Genomic DNA, 20253 nt, shown 5'->3' with positions numbered 1-20253 from the left:
AATAAGAGTGAAATCTACACTCAAAATCAATGAATTAAAACATCGAATTATGTGTTTTTCACTCCTATTCTTTCAAGCATTTTTTTTCTCACTCACTAAGTCTTTTCACTCGAGTTCTTCACTCCAATTTCTTTTGTGAGTCAGTGAAATCATGCGTTGAGTATTTTTTAAGCCTTAGAAGCCTTTGCAAACCTATTCCACTTTCTTTGCATCCATAAGAAAGGCTTATAGACTGATTGTAAGTTGTTTATTTTAATTTTTTTGTAAAAAGATAGAGTCTCCTTGGTTTAAAGGAGAAGTTTGCTTTCAACAGGGTTGTTGCTGAAAGTGAGACCGATTTTGGTCTGTTTGATCATGTGGTGACACAAGTTTGATAATAGAAATCTCAAGCGAGTTTTGCTTGGGGACTGAATGTAGGTCTGGAGGATCGAATCAGGATAAAATCTTTGTATTCTTTATGTATGATTGCTTTGCAGAATTCAAAATCTTTCAAATTTCAAAGATGAAGTTTAAAAACACTATTCACCCCCCTCTAGTGCTGGTTGCATCGATCCTATAGTACTTTCATTTGATATCAGAGCAAGGTTTGCTATCTTTTGATTTTATCATCATCTAGCATGACAACAATATCATCTTCTCAGCACAAAGAAGGATGCTCCTCAGTCTGTCCTCCTCTTTTTTGATAGAACAAACTATGGATACTGAAAAATAAGAATGATAATCTTCCTATAATCCATGGATCTTGAAATTTGAAGGGTCATTTCTGAAAAGTATCAAGCACCATCAATAAATTTCAACGTATGAACTGATGAAGCAAAGAAAACTGTTTCACTCAATGCCAAGGCTATGAATGCTCTATATTGTGCCATTGACAAGGTAAAGTTCAATTGAATCTCTCAGTGTTTCTCTGCAAATGAAATTTGGCATACTCTTCTTGTAACTCATGAAGGTACGTCAAAGGTCAAAGAATCTAAAATTACTTCTTTAGTTCATAAATTTAAATTATTTAAAATGAAGCAAAATGAGTCAATTTCTGAAATGATAACAAGAATGACCGACATTACAAATACACTCAAATCCCTTGGGAAAGATTATTCACACATATATTTGATTAGAAAAGTCTTGAGGTGTTTAACTCCAGAATGAAAGAAAAAGACCACAACAATAGAAGAAACAAATGATTTGAACACCCTTTCTCTTGAAGACTTGGTTGGTAATTTGATGGCATATGAAGTTCAACTTCAAGATAAACAAGAAGAAGAATCAAAGAAGAAATCTCTTGCATTCAAGGTCACTTCAGATTCTGAAGATTCATATGAGGATGAAGATATTGCCCTTATCACTAAGCAATTCAAAAGATTCATCAAAAAGGGGATATTCCAAACAAAGGTGAAGAAAACTGAACCATCAAATTCTGATGAAGTTAAGTGTTTCAATTGCAAAAAGGCTGGACATATCAAAAGAGATTGTCCTCTTCTCAAAGTCAAGCCTAAGAACCAATTCAAGAAGAAAAGGGCATTTCAAGCAAATTGGGATGAAAGTGACTCTTCTTCTAACAAAGAATCAAATGAAGACGTTACCAACATGTGCTTTGTAGCACAAAAAGAATTGGTAAATCAATTTGATTATGATGAGTTATTAGAAGCTTTTAATGAATTATATGCTAAATCTAAGAGTCTAAGTTCTAAAAACAAAGAGTTGAAAATAGAAAATTTGACTCTTGACTTTAAGAACAAAGTGTTACTTCAAAAGATGAAAGATCTTAAGAAGAAAAACTTTTCTCAAGCATCTAAGATAAAAGAAATTGGCATTAGAACTAATGCTTTACAAAAAGAGAGATCTAGTTTGAAAGAAAAATCAAATGATCTTCTATCTATAGTGACTAAGTTCACTAATGATCAAGAAAATCTAGAAAAACTTCTTGGTTCTCAAAGATGCTCGGTTAACCAAACTTGATTGAGATATAGTTTCTTTGATACTAAAAATAGACCAAACTATGTGGTAAAGAATCATCAAAGTCAAAACTCAAAATCATTGATTCAAAGAACTTAGTTTTGTAGTCATGCATATCATGGTAGAAACATACCTCATCATGGTACTTCCAATGTATATAAGCCTAGACATGTTTATCCATCTTATCATGCTTCTTTCTACAATTCTAGAAATGCTAAAATATTTTATGATAGAAAGAATGATTATTTTCAAGGGAAACTAATATCCAAATGGATTTGGGTTTCTAAGACTAACTCTCATAAACCCAAAAATGAAAATGTGCCAAATGTTTTATCTTTCAATTTTGTTGTAGGTACACAAAATAAGAAGCAAGTGGATCTCGGACAACAGTTGTTCTAAACATATGACTAGAAGGCCAGAGTTATTGATCATGAATACATTTGGTATTTTATTCATCTTTATTTATGCATGATCCATGTTAAAATCGCTTTAAAACCCCATTTTTATCGTTAGTTTTGGTAAACTACATGGAAATTGAATTTATCAAAAAAATGTGTATTTCAGAGCTTGCCCTATATTTTTTAGTGTTTTATTTAATTTAAGAATTTTTAATTAGTATTTTAATTAGTTTAGAAGAGTTCAAGTAGGAGTTCTAGTTAGGTTAGGAAGTTTGATTTTATGAAACCCATTTTTTAAAAGACCCTTTTTGGAAATTATTGAAAAATTATCGGACTTGTTTTAAAAAATATGTTTTAACCTATTATTCTAATATAAATAATCATGTCAAGGGATGAAAACATGTTTTTCCAGCAATCTTAAGCTCTCCTTGCATCTTGCCTCCCTTTTCTCTCTCTCTCTCTTTTGCCCCTCTCTCTGAAAGCCGATTTCTCCTCTCTTTTCTTCTCCTCTTCTTCTTCTTCTCCCTCCTTTTCATCAAACTTCGTAATCTCTTCATCGGTAGCCTCTTCTTCTTCGTCGGGATCATGTGCACGCAGCTGGAATCACCACCCTCTTCTTCCCAATCCCTCTGTCGAAGGCAAACTGCACGGTAAACCTCTTCTCCTCCTCTTCTTTAATTTTATGCACTTAGCTTAGATGTCAGTTTTTGTTGAATACATTGAGTCTGTTTCATTATTGGATATTGCATAGCATGATCCATCATTAGGTGCATATAGTTTGTTATTTATTTTATTGTGTTACTTGCTAAATATTTTTGTTTTAGTTCAATGAGAGACCAGCAAACAGATTTGCGTTTTCATGCAGACCTATCAATATTAGTGAAATATTTGGATCTGACATGAACCCGTGTTTATGAAAATCACAGTCTGATCTTGCATCATTAGAACATCATGAAACACGGTTCATGTTTAGGCAATCACTCCTTAGTGTCTTTCATCATCTGTTGCATTTTTTGTTGACAGATCATTTTAATCGTTGTAGGTAATATTAGTTAGTTAGTTAATGTAGGTTTTGTTTACCTAGTATAGTTAGATAAATTTATTTGTTTAGACGTTGAAGTTGAATAGTTCCTGCATGGTAGGTTCATTAATCCATGCTATAACGATTTTTGCTAAGTTTCTTTAGTGTGTTCTATAGGTTACTGACGTTAGTTGAAACAATCTTGAGGTTCGGCAAAAGGTTGGATCTGATCAAAACGAGGCATAAGCGTTTCAACTTCTTCTAGTTTAGTACAAATTTAATTAATGTTAGTGCATATTTAATTGTCATCTTTAATAGTTAAATTAACGTTTCAGTAGGTTAATATTAGTTTACTTCAGCAGATTAGTTAATCAATAATTTCTTACTTATTTAGTTATGTTGCTTATATGTTCATTCAACAACAAGTTAGGCATTCTTGCATTAGTTCCAGTTCATTAACGTTGCATCTTAACATTTTATAGTAGACATTGTTGCAGCCCAATAGCTCGGTATTTTATTAGTGTTCATGTCACGGGTTGTTCAATTTAGCAATTATTCTTCTCACCCATTCTTTTTATATTAGTTTATGTCGTTAATCATTTTGTTTCTATTAGTCATTCATTGTTCTTTCTTTAACACATTAATATTAAGCTTTCATTCTTAGATTAATTGTAAGTTTTGTAGTTAATTCCATTATCCATTCAAATATTTGATTTACGTACATTAGTTTCACATTCAATCATTTAGTTAGTTCTATAACTAGTTAATAGCTTGTTTCACTAATTTGTCTTATAGTGGTTTGTTAGAAGTTAGTCTAGATTTTGTTTTTACTGTTTTTAAGCTTGGATTTGTTTTAGTTCTATTTGTGCTGTTGCGCTTTGTGTTTTTGTTTTTGCAGGGAACCATTTAGAACGTGCGGTATAGCCCTTTTCGTGCCCTAGAAGTACCCTCTAAGGTCTCCTCAAGCCCTCAAAAGTGCCCTCGAGGAGTCCTCAGAGAGCAAAAGAAAACATGTATTACCTGTTCCATTGAGGGAACAAAAAAAAAAGAGGGAAGGACAAAGAGAAGCAAATCAATAAAGGGACTACAAGCCTCAAGCACTGAAGACACTTGTTCTTTTTTTTTTTAGATTATGGCTTATTTTATTATTTTATTGGGTCTGTAATAAAACCATTTATTATTCTTTTGTTTAAACCCTCTGCGTAGGGCAACACTCTCTTAGTTAGTTAATTATTTAATTAATTTTTTTTATTTTGACAATAAAAAGTAACGTAATTGTGTGTTTGAATACGAGTATTTTTCGTTCCTTGAGATCGACCCGTACTCCACTTGTGCGAGCCGGTTTTTATATTTTTGGTGTCTGACTTTCACTAGATTTTCATATAAAATATTGTTTTAAAAAGAGTTTTCATAAAACTCACACCAGTTATTTTTCACCCTTCAAAGTAATAAAGGAGAAACCATCACCTTTGGTGACAATAGCAAGAAGAAAGTAATCGGTTTTTGTAATATTGGTAATCCAAAATTTTCCTTGATAGAAAATGTTTTTTTAGTAGATGGATTAATGCATAATTTATTATCTATTAGTCAATTATGTGACAAAGGTTTTCTCATTTCTTTTAAACATAATTTATGTTTGATTTCTGATTCTTGTTCTAAAAAGATAATCTTTAAAAGAAAGAGAAGGAACAATGTGTATGAACTTTATCTTGATGAGTTACCCACACTCAATGAAAAATGTCTTATTGCTTCAAATGAAATTCAATGGTTATGGCACAAGAGACTTGGACATGTTAACTTCAAATTAATTTCTAAGTTATCCAAGAATGATCTTGTTAGAGGCCTACCTAGAATATCATATAAAAAGAATCACTTATGTGATGCTTGCCAAATGGGTAACAAATAAAGAGTTCTTTCAAATCAAAAAATATAATTTCAACAAAGCATCCTCTTGAACGTTTATATTTAGATCTTTTGGACTATCAAGAATTGAAAGTTTGAATGATAGTAAATATGCAAGTGGGAGAATGTTGAACTTTTGGATTGGGTCCAGCTGGATGTGACCTGGTTTGACACGGGCACACCAAGAGACATAATGAGAGTTAAAGGATTGTTACATGAACGTGAAAGGTTCACATTCAATGTGTATGAATGCCATGCATGTAACTTTACTTATCTCCCACTATATAAGGAGATTCATAGTAGTTTGATGAGAACAACGATGGGTGATCTCTCTCTCTCTCTCTGGGTTTAAGGGTCTTGCTCATCATTTGACCTGATGGCCTAAGCTCATTGAGGGAATCGATTGGTTGAGAAAAATGCCAATCACCCATATCTATCGAAGCTTCGACTAGAACAACTATGGCGGCTTTCGGTAAGTAGCATTGTCCATTGATTTTCGCCAACAAATTTATGAAAGCAAGGTTTTTCCATTGTCATTGTATGCTGTTTATGTGGGGCTGCATAGGGGCCTACCTCCCACCTGCTATGGTTCTGCCCATTCTTGCAGTGTATCTACAGTTTTTCTGGAGCTTTGGGAGCATCGGCATTTTGGGAATTGTCTTTTGCTAGGGACCTGTTGCTTTTTCCACAAAGAAGTAGATGGTTCTTTGTGTGGATGTGTTGGATTTTCACGGCTTGGTGGGTTGTTTGGAAGGAGAGGCCAGAATTTTTGAAGGATGATCATCCCAAATGTGTGTGCTGGTTAAGCATATTTTAGCTGATGTTCTCTCTATGTCCCAACGTCACATCCATTCACAAGAGTTCTCGCTAATGTTCAAATGTTTTATATTTCAGAACAGAAGAAACAAGAAAGTCGACTTTCAGTAGATTTTTTCTTTGACCCCTGTAAGGGTTCCATATGGCCTTTTCCAAAAGAAAGTAAATTGGAATTGACTAAAGAAGTAAGAACACGTTGCTTTTCTGGTGCTTCATTATCGCTATTTCTTTATATGGCAGGTTTGTAATTTTCTCTGTTATTTTTTTTTAAAGAACTCTGTTATTAGTTTTTCTTTAATATGGGATGCACTCATGGTTGTCAATTCTATTCAGAAATGTTAGAGATCGTCTGGACAGCTACTTAAACAGTTGGGAATTGTAAAACTAACCCAAAGTATGCATTATTATCAATATTTCCGTTACTATTAGTAGGAAGACAAACAACTTCTTTGGGACATGGTTTTAACTTGTTCAAAGCAGTTTAGCTTATTCAGAACAAAGCTTCAGCCAGCCACAGCAGGCTTTTACCTGTGCAAACTGATCTTCCTTTATTAAAGATGCAAGGACCCTTAAATGAACCTTAAGAGCACCCAAGAAACATGGAGCAGAGTTACACATATTGCAAAATGCATCTAGCAGCACTTACAACATACATATAGCCATGACACATTCACAAGATCCGTTGAAGGAAAAAACAAATATGTGTCGCTTAGGGATGGCAGTGGACCATCTCAAAATCCTACCCTTCATCCCTGCAATGGTTTTGATTTTAACCTTCATCCCCGCCTCCATTCCCGTTTCATGTCCTCCATCCCCAGTCCAAACAGGCCGAGGCAAGGCGGGGCACCGTTTCCCCTCGGTCCATTGCCATCCCTAAAAAGGGATTGGGGACGGGGCAAGACGGGGATCGGGATGGGAGAAAGCGTAAGTCCATCCCCACCTCCATCCCTGCACGGGTTTTGATTTTAACCTCCATCCCCGTTTCATGTCCTCCATTCCCGGTCCAAACAGGGTGAGGCGGAGCGGGGGGCCTGTTTCCCCCGGTCCACTGCCATCCCTAGGACTAAGCACAAAACAAAAATGTTTGGGCCATTTTATTTCCATGGCAATGCATGGTGATGAGCTTGGAGAAGGGGACGAACGGTAAGGCAAATCCATCATCCTCTCAACTCACAACAATGTAACTTTGTCCATGCTTGTACAGTTGCTAAGCATGCATGCAGAACATTGCAACAGTGAACTTACTGTAAAAAATGACTTCATCTCGGCTATTTGCCAAGATGATTGATTTACCAACACAAGGGGATCAAGAAAAGCTGGACGGGGCAACTCGGTGGAAGAAAGAGAAGATTGAGTATGGTACCTCCATGGAGAAGTAGATGTAAGGAAGGGAACCCCAGGGCAAAGACGCCTGCTGGAGAATCTGCACCAATTATTGCTTAATGTACGTTCCTTTTTAGTCTACTTGGTTCACAAAAAGAAAAGTTGCCAAAATTATTGGGTTTTCTCTTTCTTTCGAGAGGGTGTTGCGTGTTCTCCCAGGAACATGCACTGTAGCTACAGTGCATGTTTCGGGGGTGTCATGCCGTATACTGCTGTACACCCGCCTGCAGGGTGTACGGCATGACCATGCACCCGACTGAGCGTTACGCGGTGTTCAGTTGAGACCCCGAAACATGCACTGTAGCTACAGGGCGAGGGGAGATATAACCTGCCCCCTTTCTGAATGTACTAGAAGTTCAGAACATGATACCCTTTTTGCTTGATTTGTAGAAATCACAGTAAAAGAGGAGCAGGAAAGAATATTTCATAGACAGAATCCCAAACCATAAATTACTGATTTTAGTGACATAGTACCTCATTCTAACAACATTAGGGTTTGATGGCTTAAACCGTTTGTTGTTGTACGTATCAAAAGATGTACATATTGCACAAGATTGGAAGGTTTTTCATTGCACTCGTTAGGTCAGATTGGCATCACAACAAGAATCTCTTAAGCTGGCACATTCGTAGTAGCCTTGCTCCTTGCACGATAATAAAGCAAATATTCTTGCATATTTACACAAGAAAATATCATCCATTCATATATACCTCGATGCCTCCAACTAATCGATATGAAAGACAGTAAGAAAGTGGGAGGCTGCTTTATGCTAGGACAACTAGATTGTTGACTAGAGAATAAGTACCCTTTTAGAGCTCCAAGATAGATTCCCGCACAGTCCTATCTAGCACCTTATAAGGAATGAAAAGTGCCACGCAAACAATGGATAGTAAAAAATAGACGCTGGGTGTACTTTCTGGTACCAAATCCTATAGGGTATTGTGATAAATAAGAAGACCCGATTAAGACCCGTCGGACCCAAAAGTCCGATTAATACATAGAGCCGGGTATAGTTTGTGAAATTTTATACCAGACCCGAGCTCAACCAGAGTTTCAATTAAGACCCACAAATTTTCAATGTACAAATAATAAAAATTATTATTTTATCGGGCATGGCCCGGGTCTGGTTTATATAGTTTTTATCGGGTTCAGGTATGATTTCTCTTATGGTGAATCCGATTAGACCCGGATTCAGACCCGATACCATACCCAAAAATCGAGGCCAGGTCTGGTTCCACCTGAGTACTAACCAAACCCGACCCATTGACACTCCTACTTTCCGGTGAGCAGGGGGGGGGGGGGGGGCGGGCTCGACTGGAGGTGAGCAGCCAATGTGCGGTTGGTGTTCTCTTGGACTATCCAAAAAGAGAAAAAATATAACAAACATTTAACACTTGGCAAAATTTTTGGTGGGCATGGTACTGTTTCTACAGTATGAGTAGCGTAAAAGACGCAATGATAAAAAACAAAGGTGTTTGTGTCATATGATCATGTCCCCTTCTCTCCAAGATAGCTATTCATAAGAGTGGATTTTACTAAAAGGAAAATTCCACATAGGGGCCAACCTTTTGCGCCTATTTACAAAAGTGGGCCTTGCTTTTCTGAAATTCATGATATGGGCCACAGATTTCTTGCAAACTGTCAAATACAGACATTATGTTAATGGCCATCAACCCTAGGAGGGTCATGTTTTTGGGTTGTCCATATTGTGAATTGAAAAATACTCATTTATCCTCATAAAAAAGTAAATGTTTTGAACATTTGATTATGAAGGCTATTATTTGTAATTTGATTTGAGATTTAACCAGAGTTAATGAAGAATAATAAAATACAAATAGGTCTCCGTTTGGCAGTTTCCACAAAATCAGAGGACCATTTCAGGAAATTCAGAATTGTGAGGCATATTTTTGGAATTAGAGGCGAATGGTAGGATCGTAAAGGAATTTTCCTTTTATTGTACTTTAATTGGCGTTAGTCTGTATGCTCCATCCATAGTTTCAATCTACGACAGACACGTCTTATCATTTTATGCAATCATTAGTGATAATGAACTAAATTAGAAACTTCAAAACCAGTTTGGATTATTAACATAAGACCAAACAAAAGAAAACTTAATCATAGGATATTGTCATCGACCAGCAACCTCCAGAAGAGAGAGAGAGCATGTCTCGATGTTGTATTCACTTGTTTTAAATGATGTTCCGGAACAATGAGGGGACCGGCTTCATTTCCTATAACCAAAGAGGAAAGAAGTAAACAGGGACACACCAAAGCTGTCACCTTGGCAAACCACAATAATACCTAAAACCTGAACATCCTTTTTCCAAAAAGGGAATCATCCTCTCCTCTCCACACACAAGTTTTAAGAGCAATTCGTTGTTTCCTGTGGATGGAGTCCATTTAACTGTCTTAACCATGTTCCCAGGTATCTTAGTACCCAATACCATGGGCAGGGGCAGGGGCAGGGGCAGGGGCAGGGGCACAGCGAGAAACTATAGTACATGACCATAGAAGCCAAAGGCTCTGTTTGGGAGCCGTAGTTGGGAGCGGTGACGGGGGGATTCACCAAATACTAAGCGTCTCCATTGATTGGAGTCACCGCTTTGGGAGGGAAGATGCAGAGTTGGGAGAGGACATGATATCAATAAATGGGTGGATTTCAAAAAATGTCCGCATGAGCGATGTTGTTGCCAAATCCACCAATTTCATCACCGCTCCCAACAGCGGCTCCCAAACAGAGCCCAAGACTATTCTTGGGACCGATCCCAAGTTATTTGGATTTTTATTTTTTGAAAGGCAAGCTGGGGTTAGGCGGACCCCTACCATAACAACAGCCGCCCCCATGTGACAGAAGGATTTGATCCTGAGCCTTCAGCTTGACACAGGACCCCGCTTACCACATGGGATAGCACCTCGGTAAAGTTATTAGGATGTACCACACTACCTGTTATCCAACCATGGCAGAGTAAACAAATGTTTAGGTGAATTTCTCCAATCACCCAGAGATTATTACCTGACTTAGCACCTGCCTCACCTATGGCAGGTTAAACTCAAATACTTGACTTATTCAAAATGCATAATCAATTAAAGGACTGCCTTTTTCCTTTAACAATTTTAATTATTCTCTACCAATAGGGGGCTCCGCTTGTCTGGTAAGAGCAGCTAGTGCACTGTCGCCTTGTGTTGGGACGTTGCAAGTTCAAATCCCACTGGTATCGTTGTATAACTTATAGGGTCAGACTAACCCCAGCTTGACTTACAAAAAAAAAAATAAAAAAATTCTTCTCTCTTCAAAGATTGCCTTAACCGGTAGATTACATAAAAGGCCTCTCAAGTCAAGAGCTTGTTCCAAACATCAGCAATAACGTACAATCCAAACACGTGGAACTAGCTGTATGAAGTCAAATGATTATTAATCCAAGCCAATTTGATCCCCCTCTAAAAGCATAAATAATGAAACTGTGCTCCCAAGTATGCCGAGAATAAGCAGATTGGCATGCATAAAGACGATGGTCTTCCATCAATCAGAAAGAGGCACAGATGTCCTCTTTTCCCGGGGTATGAATAAGTACCCAAGCATACAACACAGGACAACAAGGAGGTATATGCGCGTTCCTTTCCCTTTCTAAAAAGGTGTGCCTGGGCAACTTTCTATTTTATGAATCGATCTCATTCTTCTTCCTCTTACGTCCAGTCAATAGAATTATATCCCTCCTTCCCCTCTTATTAACTATAAAAAATAATCATATTCTTTGATCTCTCGGTTGCAATAAAAATCCACCAGAATTTAAGAGATCTTTCAATCTCGAACTCGAATTTTTGCCAATCGCCTATTAAACGTCTACAGAAAACCACCAAGAACATATTCTGCATTAGTTCAATATATCCGTCATGGTCGGTGGGTCAGAGGAATCTTCGTTGTATGGATGGTTTCAATATTTCTTCGAATGTGTAACAAATTCAATCATTCCAATGCTAAGAAGTTCGGGCTACTTTTTTTTTAGATGCCCCATGATGGTTTCCCTATGAAAACATGAGTTCGTGCAATTCAGAAGATTCTAAGCCCACGAAACGACGCATTCTTTGGGTCAAGAAATTCCTCCTTTTGGTATTGGATTCCTGCTTTATGCCCTGGGACCACGCAAAAACTTGCTACTTTTTCTTTTGGATCAATTAGTGAACCTATTACAGGTATAAGTTGTTCTGAATGTTATGGTGAACGTCTCAAGCAAAATATAGAAAGCCAGGAGTACACAGAAAATATAATCATTCAAAGATGTTAAAAGGCGTACTGCAGATACTAGAGAGGACATGCTCACTTTTTGAGTCACTGTGAAGATCGCAATGGGGTCTGGGTGTTTTGCTGCTTCTTCTTGAGATTCTATTCCCCCCCCAAGTGTGATAGCCTTTAAATGCAAGCCCTGGCCACAATTCAGAAACAAGAAGGGCACTGTAAGAGCCCGGAAACAGCACAAAGGTGAACGAGAGGAAGATGGAAAAGTGAGATTTGAGAAAGCCACCTGTTTGAAGAAACAAGATACCTATAGAAGAGAGACTCCACACAAGAGAGACAGAGCATCTCACAGAAGTTGCACCGTTTAAACAAAAAGAGGAAAAGGAAATAGGTACTCCCCATCAAACAGAGCCAGAGATCTACAATTTCCCTTTTTTTCTATTAAGATGCTCTTGATAATTGCAATTAAACAAACTGAGTTACAGCAGGGACTGACAGGAAATGTACCATGAAAGCAAGAACAGCTTCGCTTCTTGTGGAGTATCTATTCCTCCGGAACGGCCCTTGTTTCTGCACAGTGCAAAATTTCAAGGGGACACGGGGTTGGTCCTGTCAACAGATGCAAAACCAAGATTGAAATGGTCACTGGAGCTACATGAGCGTTTTGTGGAAGCAGTGACTCAACTTGGAGGAGCAGAGAGTGAGTATGCTAGTTCTTAGAATTCATAACTTCAGTTCTTGCAAGGATAGGCTCAAGTTGAGCCAGCCTGAACCAAATCACCCATGTGGCCACAACTAAAAACTCTGACTGCATCGTCGAGTTAATTCGTCCAAGTATTTTGTTCTAAATACCATACTAGTATAGCATGCAAACAGTGCACTTTCATAGGCGCTTATCTGACTAACAACAAGGTTTGTTGCAGAGGCTACTCCCAAAGCAGTAATGAGAATTATGGGCATCCCTGGGCTCACCTTATATCATCTCAAGAGCCATCTTCAGGTATCAACAAATTCCATGCCCCTGTAATAATACAAGAAGGTCCCCCACCAGTTTGGCACCAATTAAGAAAAGTTTCTTTTTGTTGCAGAAATACAGGCTGAGTAAGCATCTACCAACACACGCTAACAACATGAACAAGAATGGTAAGCAGAAATTCACGTTGAAAACTCGGCATGAGAAAAACTTGAGCGCATTTCTGATTATCGCACACATTTTCCACTCAGGGATGCCCATAGGTTGTATAACAATGGATAAGACGCCTGAGGTTTTTGGATCATATACCAGCAACATGGAATCAGGAGGATCACATGCAAACAAGTAAGCACAGAAAATAATTTTTTTTGGCATTCTAGAATTGTGGTAAGTTTACACCTATTAACCATAATTTCCTTGTGTCAGGAGTTTCCAAATTGGTGAGACACTTCAAATGCAAATTGAGGTCCAACGAAGGCTGCATGAGCAACTGGAGGTAAACAGATAAATAGGACAATAAAACATGCTGCTTTTTATTTTTTTCATTTTAAAGCATATGATGATATGCCTAATGTTTTATGAAATGGTTCAAATGCAAATAAATGAATTGTCAATGAAGCTTCTTTTTTTTTGTTTCTTTCTAATTCCCTGGGAACATCATAAACCAAGATTTTTACCTTTTGATATCCAAAAGATGCAAGTGGAAACTAGTAACCATTCAGCAACAATGATTCTTCAATCATCCTGAAGTTTATAAGGTTTCAGACCACAGAACTACCTCCACCACTCTAAAATTATTAAAAAATCACTCGTTATATGCCATGTAACACTCCTAATTTTTCCAAAATAACACAGCAAAAACTAGAATGTTTTTTTGGAACAGCAAGTGGAAGACCAACAAAATCTTGGAGGAAACTGCAAAGTGCGGATGTCAAATATTTCCCAAGAATTCAGGTTTTATGCCTACATAGGAAATAATGTAGAAACAACTCATAAAGCTAACCACATGTAGGTGGAATAAAGATTAACCATGATGGTGATGATGACAGTGACAACCTAGAATAGTTTGTAAATAATCATTGCTGAACAAAGCATAGTATTTTACTGCTTTTCAAAGACTGTAAATTCAGATTATGAAAATCCTCAAGACTTTGTTTTAAAGGGAAAAATTCACTTTCCACCGTTCAATTCAAGAAAGTTCGAACTTCCAAACATGTTCGCATTTTACTCAAACCAGAGGCATCTATGCACCTGTAAAATGACCAAAAAAATAATCGGATATTATAGTTGATAACTTAGAAAGTAGTGGATAAAAATTTCATAATCTTTTATTTCTCATTGAATCAGGTGCAAAGACACCTGCAACTCCGGATAGAGGCACAAGGCAAATACTTGCAATATGTACTTCAGAAAGCACAGGAAACTCTTGCACAGCAGAATCTAGGGTCTGCAGGATTAGAAGCAGCCAGGGCTAAACTGTCGGAGCTGGTTTCTGAAATGTCTAACGAGTGTCTGAATTCTGCATTCTCTGGGTCAAAAGAAGTGGCAGGTTTCGGCATGCAACAGATTCAAATGCCCCAACTAACAGACTGTTCAGCAGATAGCTGCTTAACATCATGTGAAGGACCACAAAAGGAGAAGGAGATACAAACTGTCAGCATGAGTTTAAGAGCTTCACATGGAAATGCACCATCTGAGCAAAGAGAAAACAGAGGGGACCTAAGCCTTCGACAGGATGACATTTCCTGGGGCAAATGCCTGAGCAAGAAGAAATCATCACCTTCAACAGAAAAGAATCCAGAATGCAGATTATTCCCGATACAAAGAAACATGAGTGAATTATCCATGAGCCTGATAGTTCAAGGAGAAAAAGAAACTGGAAGTAGTACCTATGCTGAGGCAAGACGGAATGAAAAAGGCATGGAAACAACCTTCAGTGCACAATCACCCTGCAAAAGAATGGCTCTTCGAGAAGAGAAGGAAGAACAGATTTGCAGTCATGCGACGTTTCAGAGGGTTTCTAAATTGGATCTAAATGCAAGTATCGAAAATTCTGCTGGTCCAAACTGCAGAAAGTTTGATCTGAATGGTTTGACATGCAACTAATTGGAAACCAAGAAACAGATATTATAATCAAAGAATCATGCTGTTAACTTAGCATTTTAAGCCCATTTATGTGAGATCTAGTTTCAGTCTTGTCCCTTAGAGTGTCTTGATTAACTAGCATAGATTATAAGTCAGGGAATACAAAAGAGGCAAGAGCTGCATAATGGCATAAAATCTGAACCGGAGAAAGCAGCATCGTAAACAGCGGAAAATGGCATTAAAACAAGAAAATAATGAGCTGAATGCAATTTGTTATCGAATTCATGATGAAACAATGATGCAAAGCTTTCAAAAGTTACAAATGACACTCACTTTATATTGTATCAAACAACAAAATTGGTTTTCACTTTTACATTGTTTTATCTAGTTAGAACTTTGTTGCTCAGAACAATGACCATTGTGGACACACTGTGCACAGTTTGACACATGACACCAACAACATCAACAACCTATTCCAAAGAACAGAAGGCAAAACATCACAGACAGATTAATCATACTTTTTATCTATAGATAGAAGTTACGATGTAATCGGGGTGTAATCAATGCTAAGATACTGGAGGCAGGAACAAAGACATAGGCAGTGGAATGTACTTCTTAGTTACAAACTGATGCCAAAATAATAATAATAATAATAATAATAATAATAATAATAATAATAATAATAATATCTTGGAGATGTATGCACAAAGCATTGATTTATTGGCTACTTAAAAATGAAGGATAAAAGGAAAGACAAGCATGGCATGGTGCAAGGACCCAGGCAGGTTGTACTAATTGAACTTTCCTCAGATAATGCAATTGAGACTTTCATGACATCGCCAGGATACATCACATCTTAGATGACTCAACTGTGACTTGGTGCGAGTCATGCGACTACTGTCAAATGTCAAAATTGGTTCTGAAATGGTCGCCATAGTGAAGAAGCAAATGACTCAATTGGGCCTTCCTCAATTCTGCTGAACCAATCAAGACTTATGGCCAATCTATGTCATCTATGCAGAATCAACTTTTTCATTGTCATACACTATGTTACCTGGGTACTCATTGCAACACCGACATGGACATGTAACTTCCTCACACCTGAGCTTTAGAGTCTCCAAGTATTCTTTGTAAATGCAGTTTCATTGAGTGTTCAAGTTTCCTCAAGTTTATTATAAGTCACACTCTGGTACCTGGGAACTCATTCCGACACTGGCGACATCTAAAGTTCTGCATCCTTCAGCTTTAGCACTTGTTGTGTCAAAGTATTCTTCGCAGAGTATTCAGTTTTCCTCAAGTTTATTTTAGTGTTAGTTTGCTGGAACTGGGCAAATCTTGTTCTAAGACCTACAGTTTGACTCATGTTTCGGCAGGCTGCAAGTGGAAAGCAATTCCATACAACCAAACTATGAAATGGAAAACTTTGCAGAACATCAACCAATGATCTGAAGAAATTTGCATTTAATGAAACTTGACCATTCTCAAGATTGTTTAGGACCTTGTCTGGAACTCTTATGCTAAACTTGCATCCAATCTCCAGAAATTACTTTCTCAGATAAAAAACCTGTGGTAATATATGGCTTTATTTGCATTAATACGAAAATTGCTTTATGCAAAGGTACTCCTAGATTAAATTTTGCAATCTCTGATCATCGAAAATAGGCAATGGAAAGAAGCTACTGCAAGTGCTTGTTCTTTATTCAGAAATTGAAAACTCTACCAACTTAGACTTTCTTTTCCTTTCTTTCTCTGTCCAGCCACCACTAGTACATTTTGGTTTATGCAATTTTGACATTTATTTTTGCATCCAGCATACGCAGCAAGATCTTCCAGTCCTATTCCGGATTCCATAACTATGGTGCCGGCATCATTCTTGAAATGTTAGAAGGCAAAGTGTCATAATTATAAATTTTACTTAATTCAAAGCTAAGGGTGGATATGAATTATAAAATTCAAGAAATCATCTCAATTATTTGCATTAATTATGATCATCATCTTTTTCCATGAGAATTGTTTAAACAAAATTGACAAAAAATTGCCCTTGGACTAACATCAAACAGCATATTAATTAATCAAAAGTAATTAATACAAAAACTTACCACCAAAGGGAACTTCTTCATGTTCTTTAGGTTGTCTAGGAGTTTGACCTTAACCTAACAAATCATGTCCTAGCATCTAACAACTAACAACAACGGAAAGTATCAACACATTCTAGATAACCACAAAAGCTCATACAGCAGGTTGGCAGGGCCATAAATCTCATCATATTTCAAAAATGGAGTGTTTGAGATGGATAATAAATTGTGATAGTATATGCTGTACTATAACTACTATTTTAGAATCATTGATTTTTTTTTTTGTCTCACTAGCTTAGCAAGTAGGAGCTAAAATTTGAAATATCTGAAGTTTCAATATGATCCAAAAAAGAATCATAAATAAGATATTCATGAAGTAATTTAGAGTGATCTTACATACTGCACTGTTAATTCAATGTTCAAATTTAATGAAAGAATGATCAACTTCTCTTTGGTGAGCCTCCTGAATTATTATGCTTAAAATCTAATCCACATGGGCAATCTAATATGGATGGACACTGCTAATAATCATGAAGGAGGATGAGGATTTGAAAGATGATACCAGTCTTCAATTCTAGTTCTCTAGTCGTACTTATGGCAGTGGCTAGGGCACACTGAATATCGGAATATAATCAGAAAGGCACAGATAACTTGAACTTGACATGGAGATCACATTCCCACAATGTGTAGGTAAGGATTCAATGGCGGTTAAAGAGCATTTTACGTTCGACTTCTGAACAAGCCAGGATGATGCACAGTGGTATGCGTGAGGTGCACAATGGCATTTGTGGAGTTGGATAAGACGATCCAAAGAAAAGGTTCAGGTAGGTTTCACAGAAAACTCTATAAAGCAGTTTGGCTGATGTTTTCAGCATGAACGAGATCTGGCACTCAAGAACCTATCTGTTGCCAGAAATTGATACCAAGAAACAGGAGAGCATACTATGAAAAAAGTTATAATGTCCTTTCATTTTATATGCTGTAAAAATCACAAAACCTGAAAAAACATCTTAATGTTGGATAAAGAGGAAAAGGAAACAACACAAACCCAAACAAATCAGCCAAGAGTTCCTGAAATCAGAAAATCCATCCACACAAAAAACTATGCGTGAGAACCAGATGACAGCATAAGTGTTGGTTATAGTATTCTTGTTATTACTGTATTATATATGTTGACAAGGTCCAGACTTCCCCCTGCAGCAGCCCCTAGGGAATATTATAAGTTGCTTATTTAATTAAAAAGAGGTCATTCACATAGCACTAAAGTATAAAAGTAGATAACTAGAAACAAGAGGCCATGAAGAAAACTCTAGTTCAGAAGCTGAACAGATCCATTGATGGCAGACTGGGACTTTGATACCATCCTCCAGAAACTCCCATAAAAAACTGCACAAACCTTCTGGCTTCTCCAAGAAAGCTTGCAGAGTCTTCAACTGATCCAAGCAAAGGATGCTACTCCATTCACCTCTGTCACAATTTGACTGCTCTACCTTTTGACTTTACGAAGCTTCTTTGGACCCCATACCTCCATCCTGCCTGCAGGGCACCCACAAGGTGCTCGAAAAATAAGAACCGCTCTACCATTAAGAGGAGCCATCCTCTTCAGTTCTGCTTCGAGCTCCTTATGATCCTGACCCAACTGCAAAGGTCCAGCCTCAATGGCATCTTTAGGTGCTGGCGGTAGGTACTTCACACATTCTTCCGATTCAAGCTGGATATCAAACTCAACTGCCTTGCGAAGACCCTTACAGTATGGCTTCCCACATTTCCTAGCTTTGTGATGCAAGATCTCCCAGGCAGCAATCACAGTGATGAACATTACAATTGCACCAGCCACATAAGCAACAGGGGCTTGGTACATGACTTCGACGATAAGCTCCATAGCCGCTGGAAGAATCTCAGCAGCCTCTCGGCAGATGAATCTGAAATACGGCAGCACGAGCACTCCAAGAGCGCCCAGCACAAGAAGCAAGATGATGATATCCACAGCAGCAAAAGGAGACTGGTCGCACAGAGGATGGGACAGAGGGTTCAGGGATCCGCCTGGCTTCCTGTTCCTGGAGTTATGATTGCCGTTGCGATGGTGACTGCTACGGTCACTCATGGATAAAGAATTCGCCATGTTCCTGTGTTGCTCGAAAGCCTTGCAGAACTCGATTAAGCTGCGGCAGTCCACCATCGATAATTCTGGCATGTGGGCCGTCAGAATGAAGCTCCCTGGCCGTCGTCACCGTGACCTTCACACAATCCAAACGAATCAGAGCCCTCCAGAGTCGAGGAATCGCAAGAAAGGCCCAGCCTTGTGGCTGACATACTGTTTTTCTAAAAGTTAAACGAAAACAAAAGACCTTCCACGGGGAAAGGAAACATAGATGAGCGATCGGCCTTATAAAAATTCCACTCTTTGTGAATACGGAAAACTTGGTCAGTTACCAATCTAGAGCGGAAAAGAGCCAGTCTCTCCAGTGGAGATTAATGAGTGGGCGTATCCAAAATCCACGAAGTTTTCACATGAAACCTCATCGGGAGGGCAGAAGTCAAACAAATACTCACTCGAACGCTTACTACTCCTATGCTCGATTCCATCAACACACTTTTAAGCTCTAGTATCACAAATTGACGACGACGACGACGATCGATCTCCCTGATCTCGATCGCAGATCCTCAATTCAAAGAGGCTTCCAACAACCAAAACTAGATCTGAATTCACGGAATTTGTTCGGTTTTCACAGGTTAGGGCATGCGAAGACCGATTCCCTAACACTTGTTCACAGATTCACGGATCTGAGCCGATTAAAAAAAAATAAGAAGAGTTGAGAAGATCACAAAAATTTCGCGAAGACAAGAGAGCCTCTCTTTCCGAACCGGCGCCCATCCAAACACTTACGAGGTAGAAGATCGCCGAAAAAGTTTCTGCAATATTTTTTCGATAGCTATCTACGAAATTAACGATGGCGACGCTTCTGAGCGTAGGATTCGATGGAGAGACGAAAGAAGAAATCGAAGTAGAAGACGGAGACGAAAGAGGAGATGGAGGGTGCACCTGAATTGAGGACTGTGAAGAGCTCCAGAGAAGTCTCGATGTCGATTTCTCCACTCGCCTGCACACCCGATCGGAATCGAAAGGGTCTCTCTCTCTCTCTCTCTCTCTGTCGCCCGAGAGGCACAAACAGAAATGCAGAATCACGAAATTCGATATCGGATCCGAGATTTTTTTTTTTCGTGGAAATAAATGGGAACGAAGGGAAAAACTAAAAACGCCCGCGTCGGTCAATTTCGTTCCGCAGCAGCAAAATCCTACAATCTCACGCCATCTGGGCGCATCACCTTGCCCCCAACCGCCCCGTTCTTTAACTTTATCTCTAATTACTTAGTTAGCCCTGTTGTTGACCATGCGGACCGATCTGGTACTCCA

General features: G+C 38.2%; 2 protein-coding genes and 1 long non-coding RNA gene across 4 annotated transcripts; 1 reads left to right on the top strand and 2 right to left on the bottom strand.

Moving 5' to 3' along the window:
• Positions 1-11664: 11664 nt before the first annotated feature.
• LOC149814020 (myb-related protein 2-like) lies at positions 11665-14813 on the top strand. 2 transcript variants are annotated; one of them, XM_089989600.1, is made up of 7 exons: positions 11665-12096; positions 12194-12405; positions 12629-12705; positions 12794-12848; positions 12930-13023; positions 13105-13174; positions 14026-14813. In XM_089989600.1, exons 2-7 carry the CDS (start codon positions 12207-12209, stop codon positions 14782-14784), a joined length of 1254 nt encoding a protein of 417 aa, XP_089845726.1. In that variant the 5' UTR covers positions 11665-12096; positions 12194-12206; the 3' UTR covers positions 14785-14813. The 2 variants fall into 2 exon arrangements, with proteins under 2 accessions (XP_089845726.1, XP_089845725.1); XM_089989599.1 differs by lacking the exon at positions 11665-12096 and having other exon boundaries at positions 12120-12405.
• Positions 13118-14744, bottom strand: LOC149814021 (uncharacterized). The gene is made up of 3 exons (XR_016427987.1): positions 14568-14744; positions 13356-14458; positions 13118-13168 (listed from the first exon to the last, which is right to left on the bottom strand). It is a non-coding gene; the product is annotated as an uncharacterized LOC149814021 (long non-coding RNA).
• A 3157-nt stretch (positions 14814-17970) lies between the features above and the next one.
• LOC149814019 (uncharacterized) lies at positions 17971-20019 on the bottom strand. The gene is made up of 2 exons (XM_089989598.1): positions 19882-20019; positions 17971-19075 (listed from the first exon to the last, which is right to left on the bottom strand). Exon 2 carries the CDS (start codon positions 19030-19032, stop codon positions 18325-18327), a length of 708 nt encoding a protein of 235 aa, XP_089845724.1. The 5' UTR covers positions 19033-19075; positions 19882-20019; the 3' UTR covers positions 17971-18324.
• Positions 20020-20253: the final 234 nt, after the last annotated feature.

This window comes from Nuphar pumila, chromosome 15 (assembly GCF_984573655.1).
Source record: "Nuphar pumila chromosome 15, dmNupPumi1.hap1.1, whole genome shotgun sequence".
NCBI lineage: Eukaryota > Viridiplantae > Streptophyta > Magnoliopsida > Nymphaeales > Nymphaeaceae > Nuphar > Nuphar pumila.
The sequence above is the reverse complement of the archived record's forward strand: the minus strand, read 5'-3'. Positions and strand labels throughout refer to the sequence as shown.

Excerpts from the sequence above, each read along its gene's own strand:
- LOC149814020 (XM_089989600.1), top strand. The coding sequence starts at position 12,207 with ATGTACCATGAAAGCAAGAACAGCTTCGCTTCTTGTGGAGTATCTATT. Across the intron at positions 12,849-12,929 it reads TAACAACATGAACAAGAATG|GGATGCCCATAGGTTGTATA; the intron begins GTAAGCAGAAAT and ends TTTTCCACTCAG. Across the intron at positions 13,024-13,104 it reads GGAGGATCACATGCAAACAA|GAGTTTCCAAATTGGTGAGA; the intron begins GTAAGCACAGAA and ends TCCTTGTGTCAG.
- LOC149814019 (XM_089989598.1), bottom strand. The coding sequence starts at position 19,032 with ATGCCAGAATTATCGATGGTGGACTGCCGCAGCTTAATCGAGTTCTGC.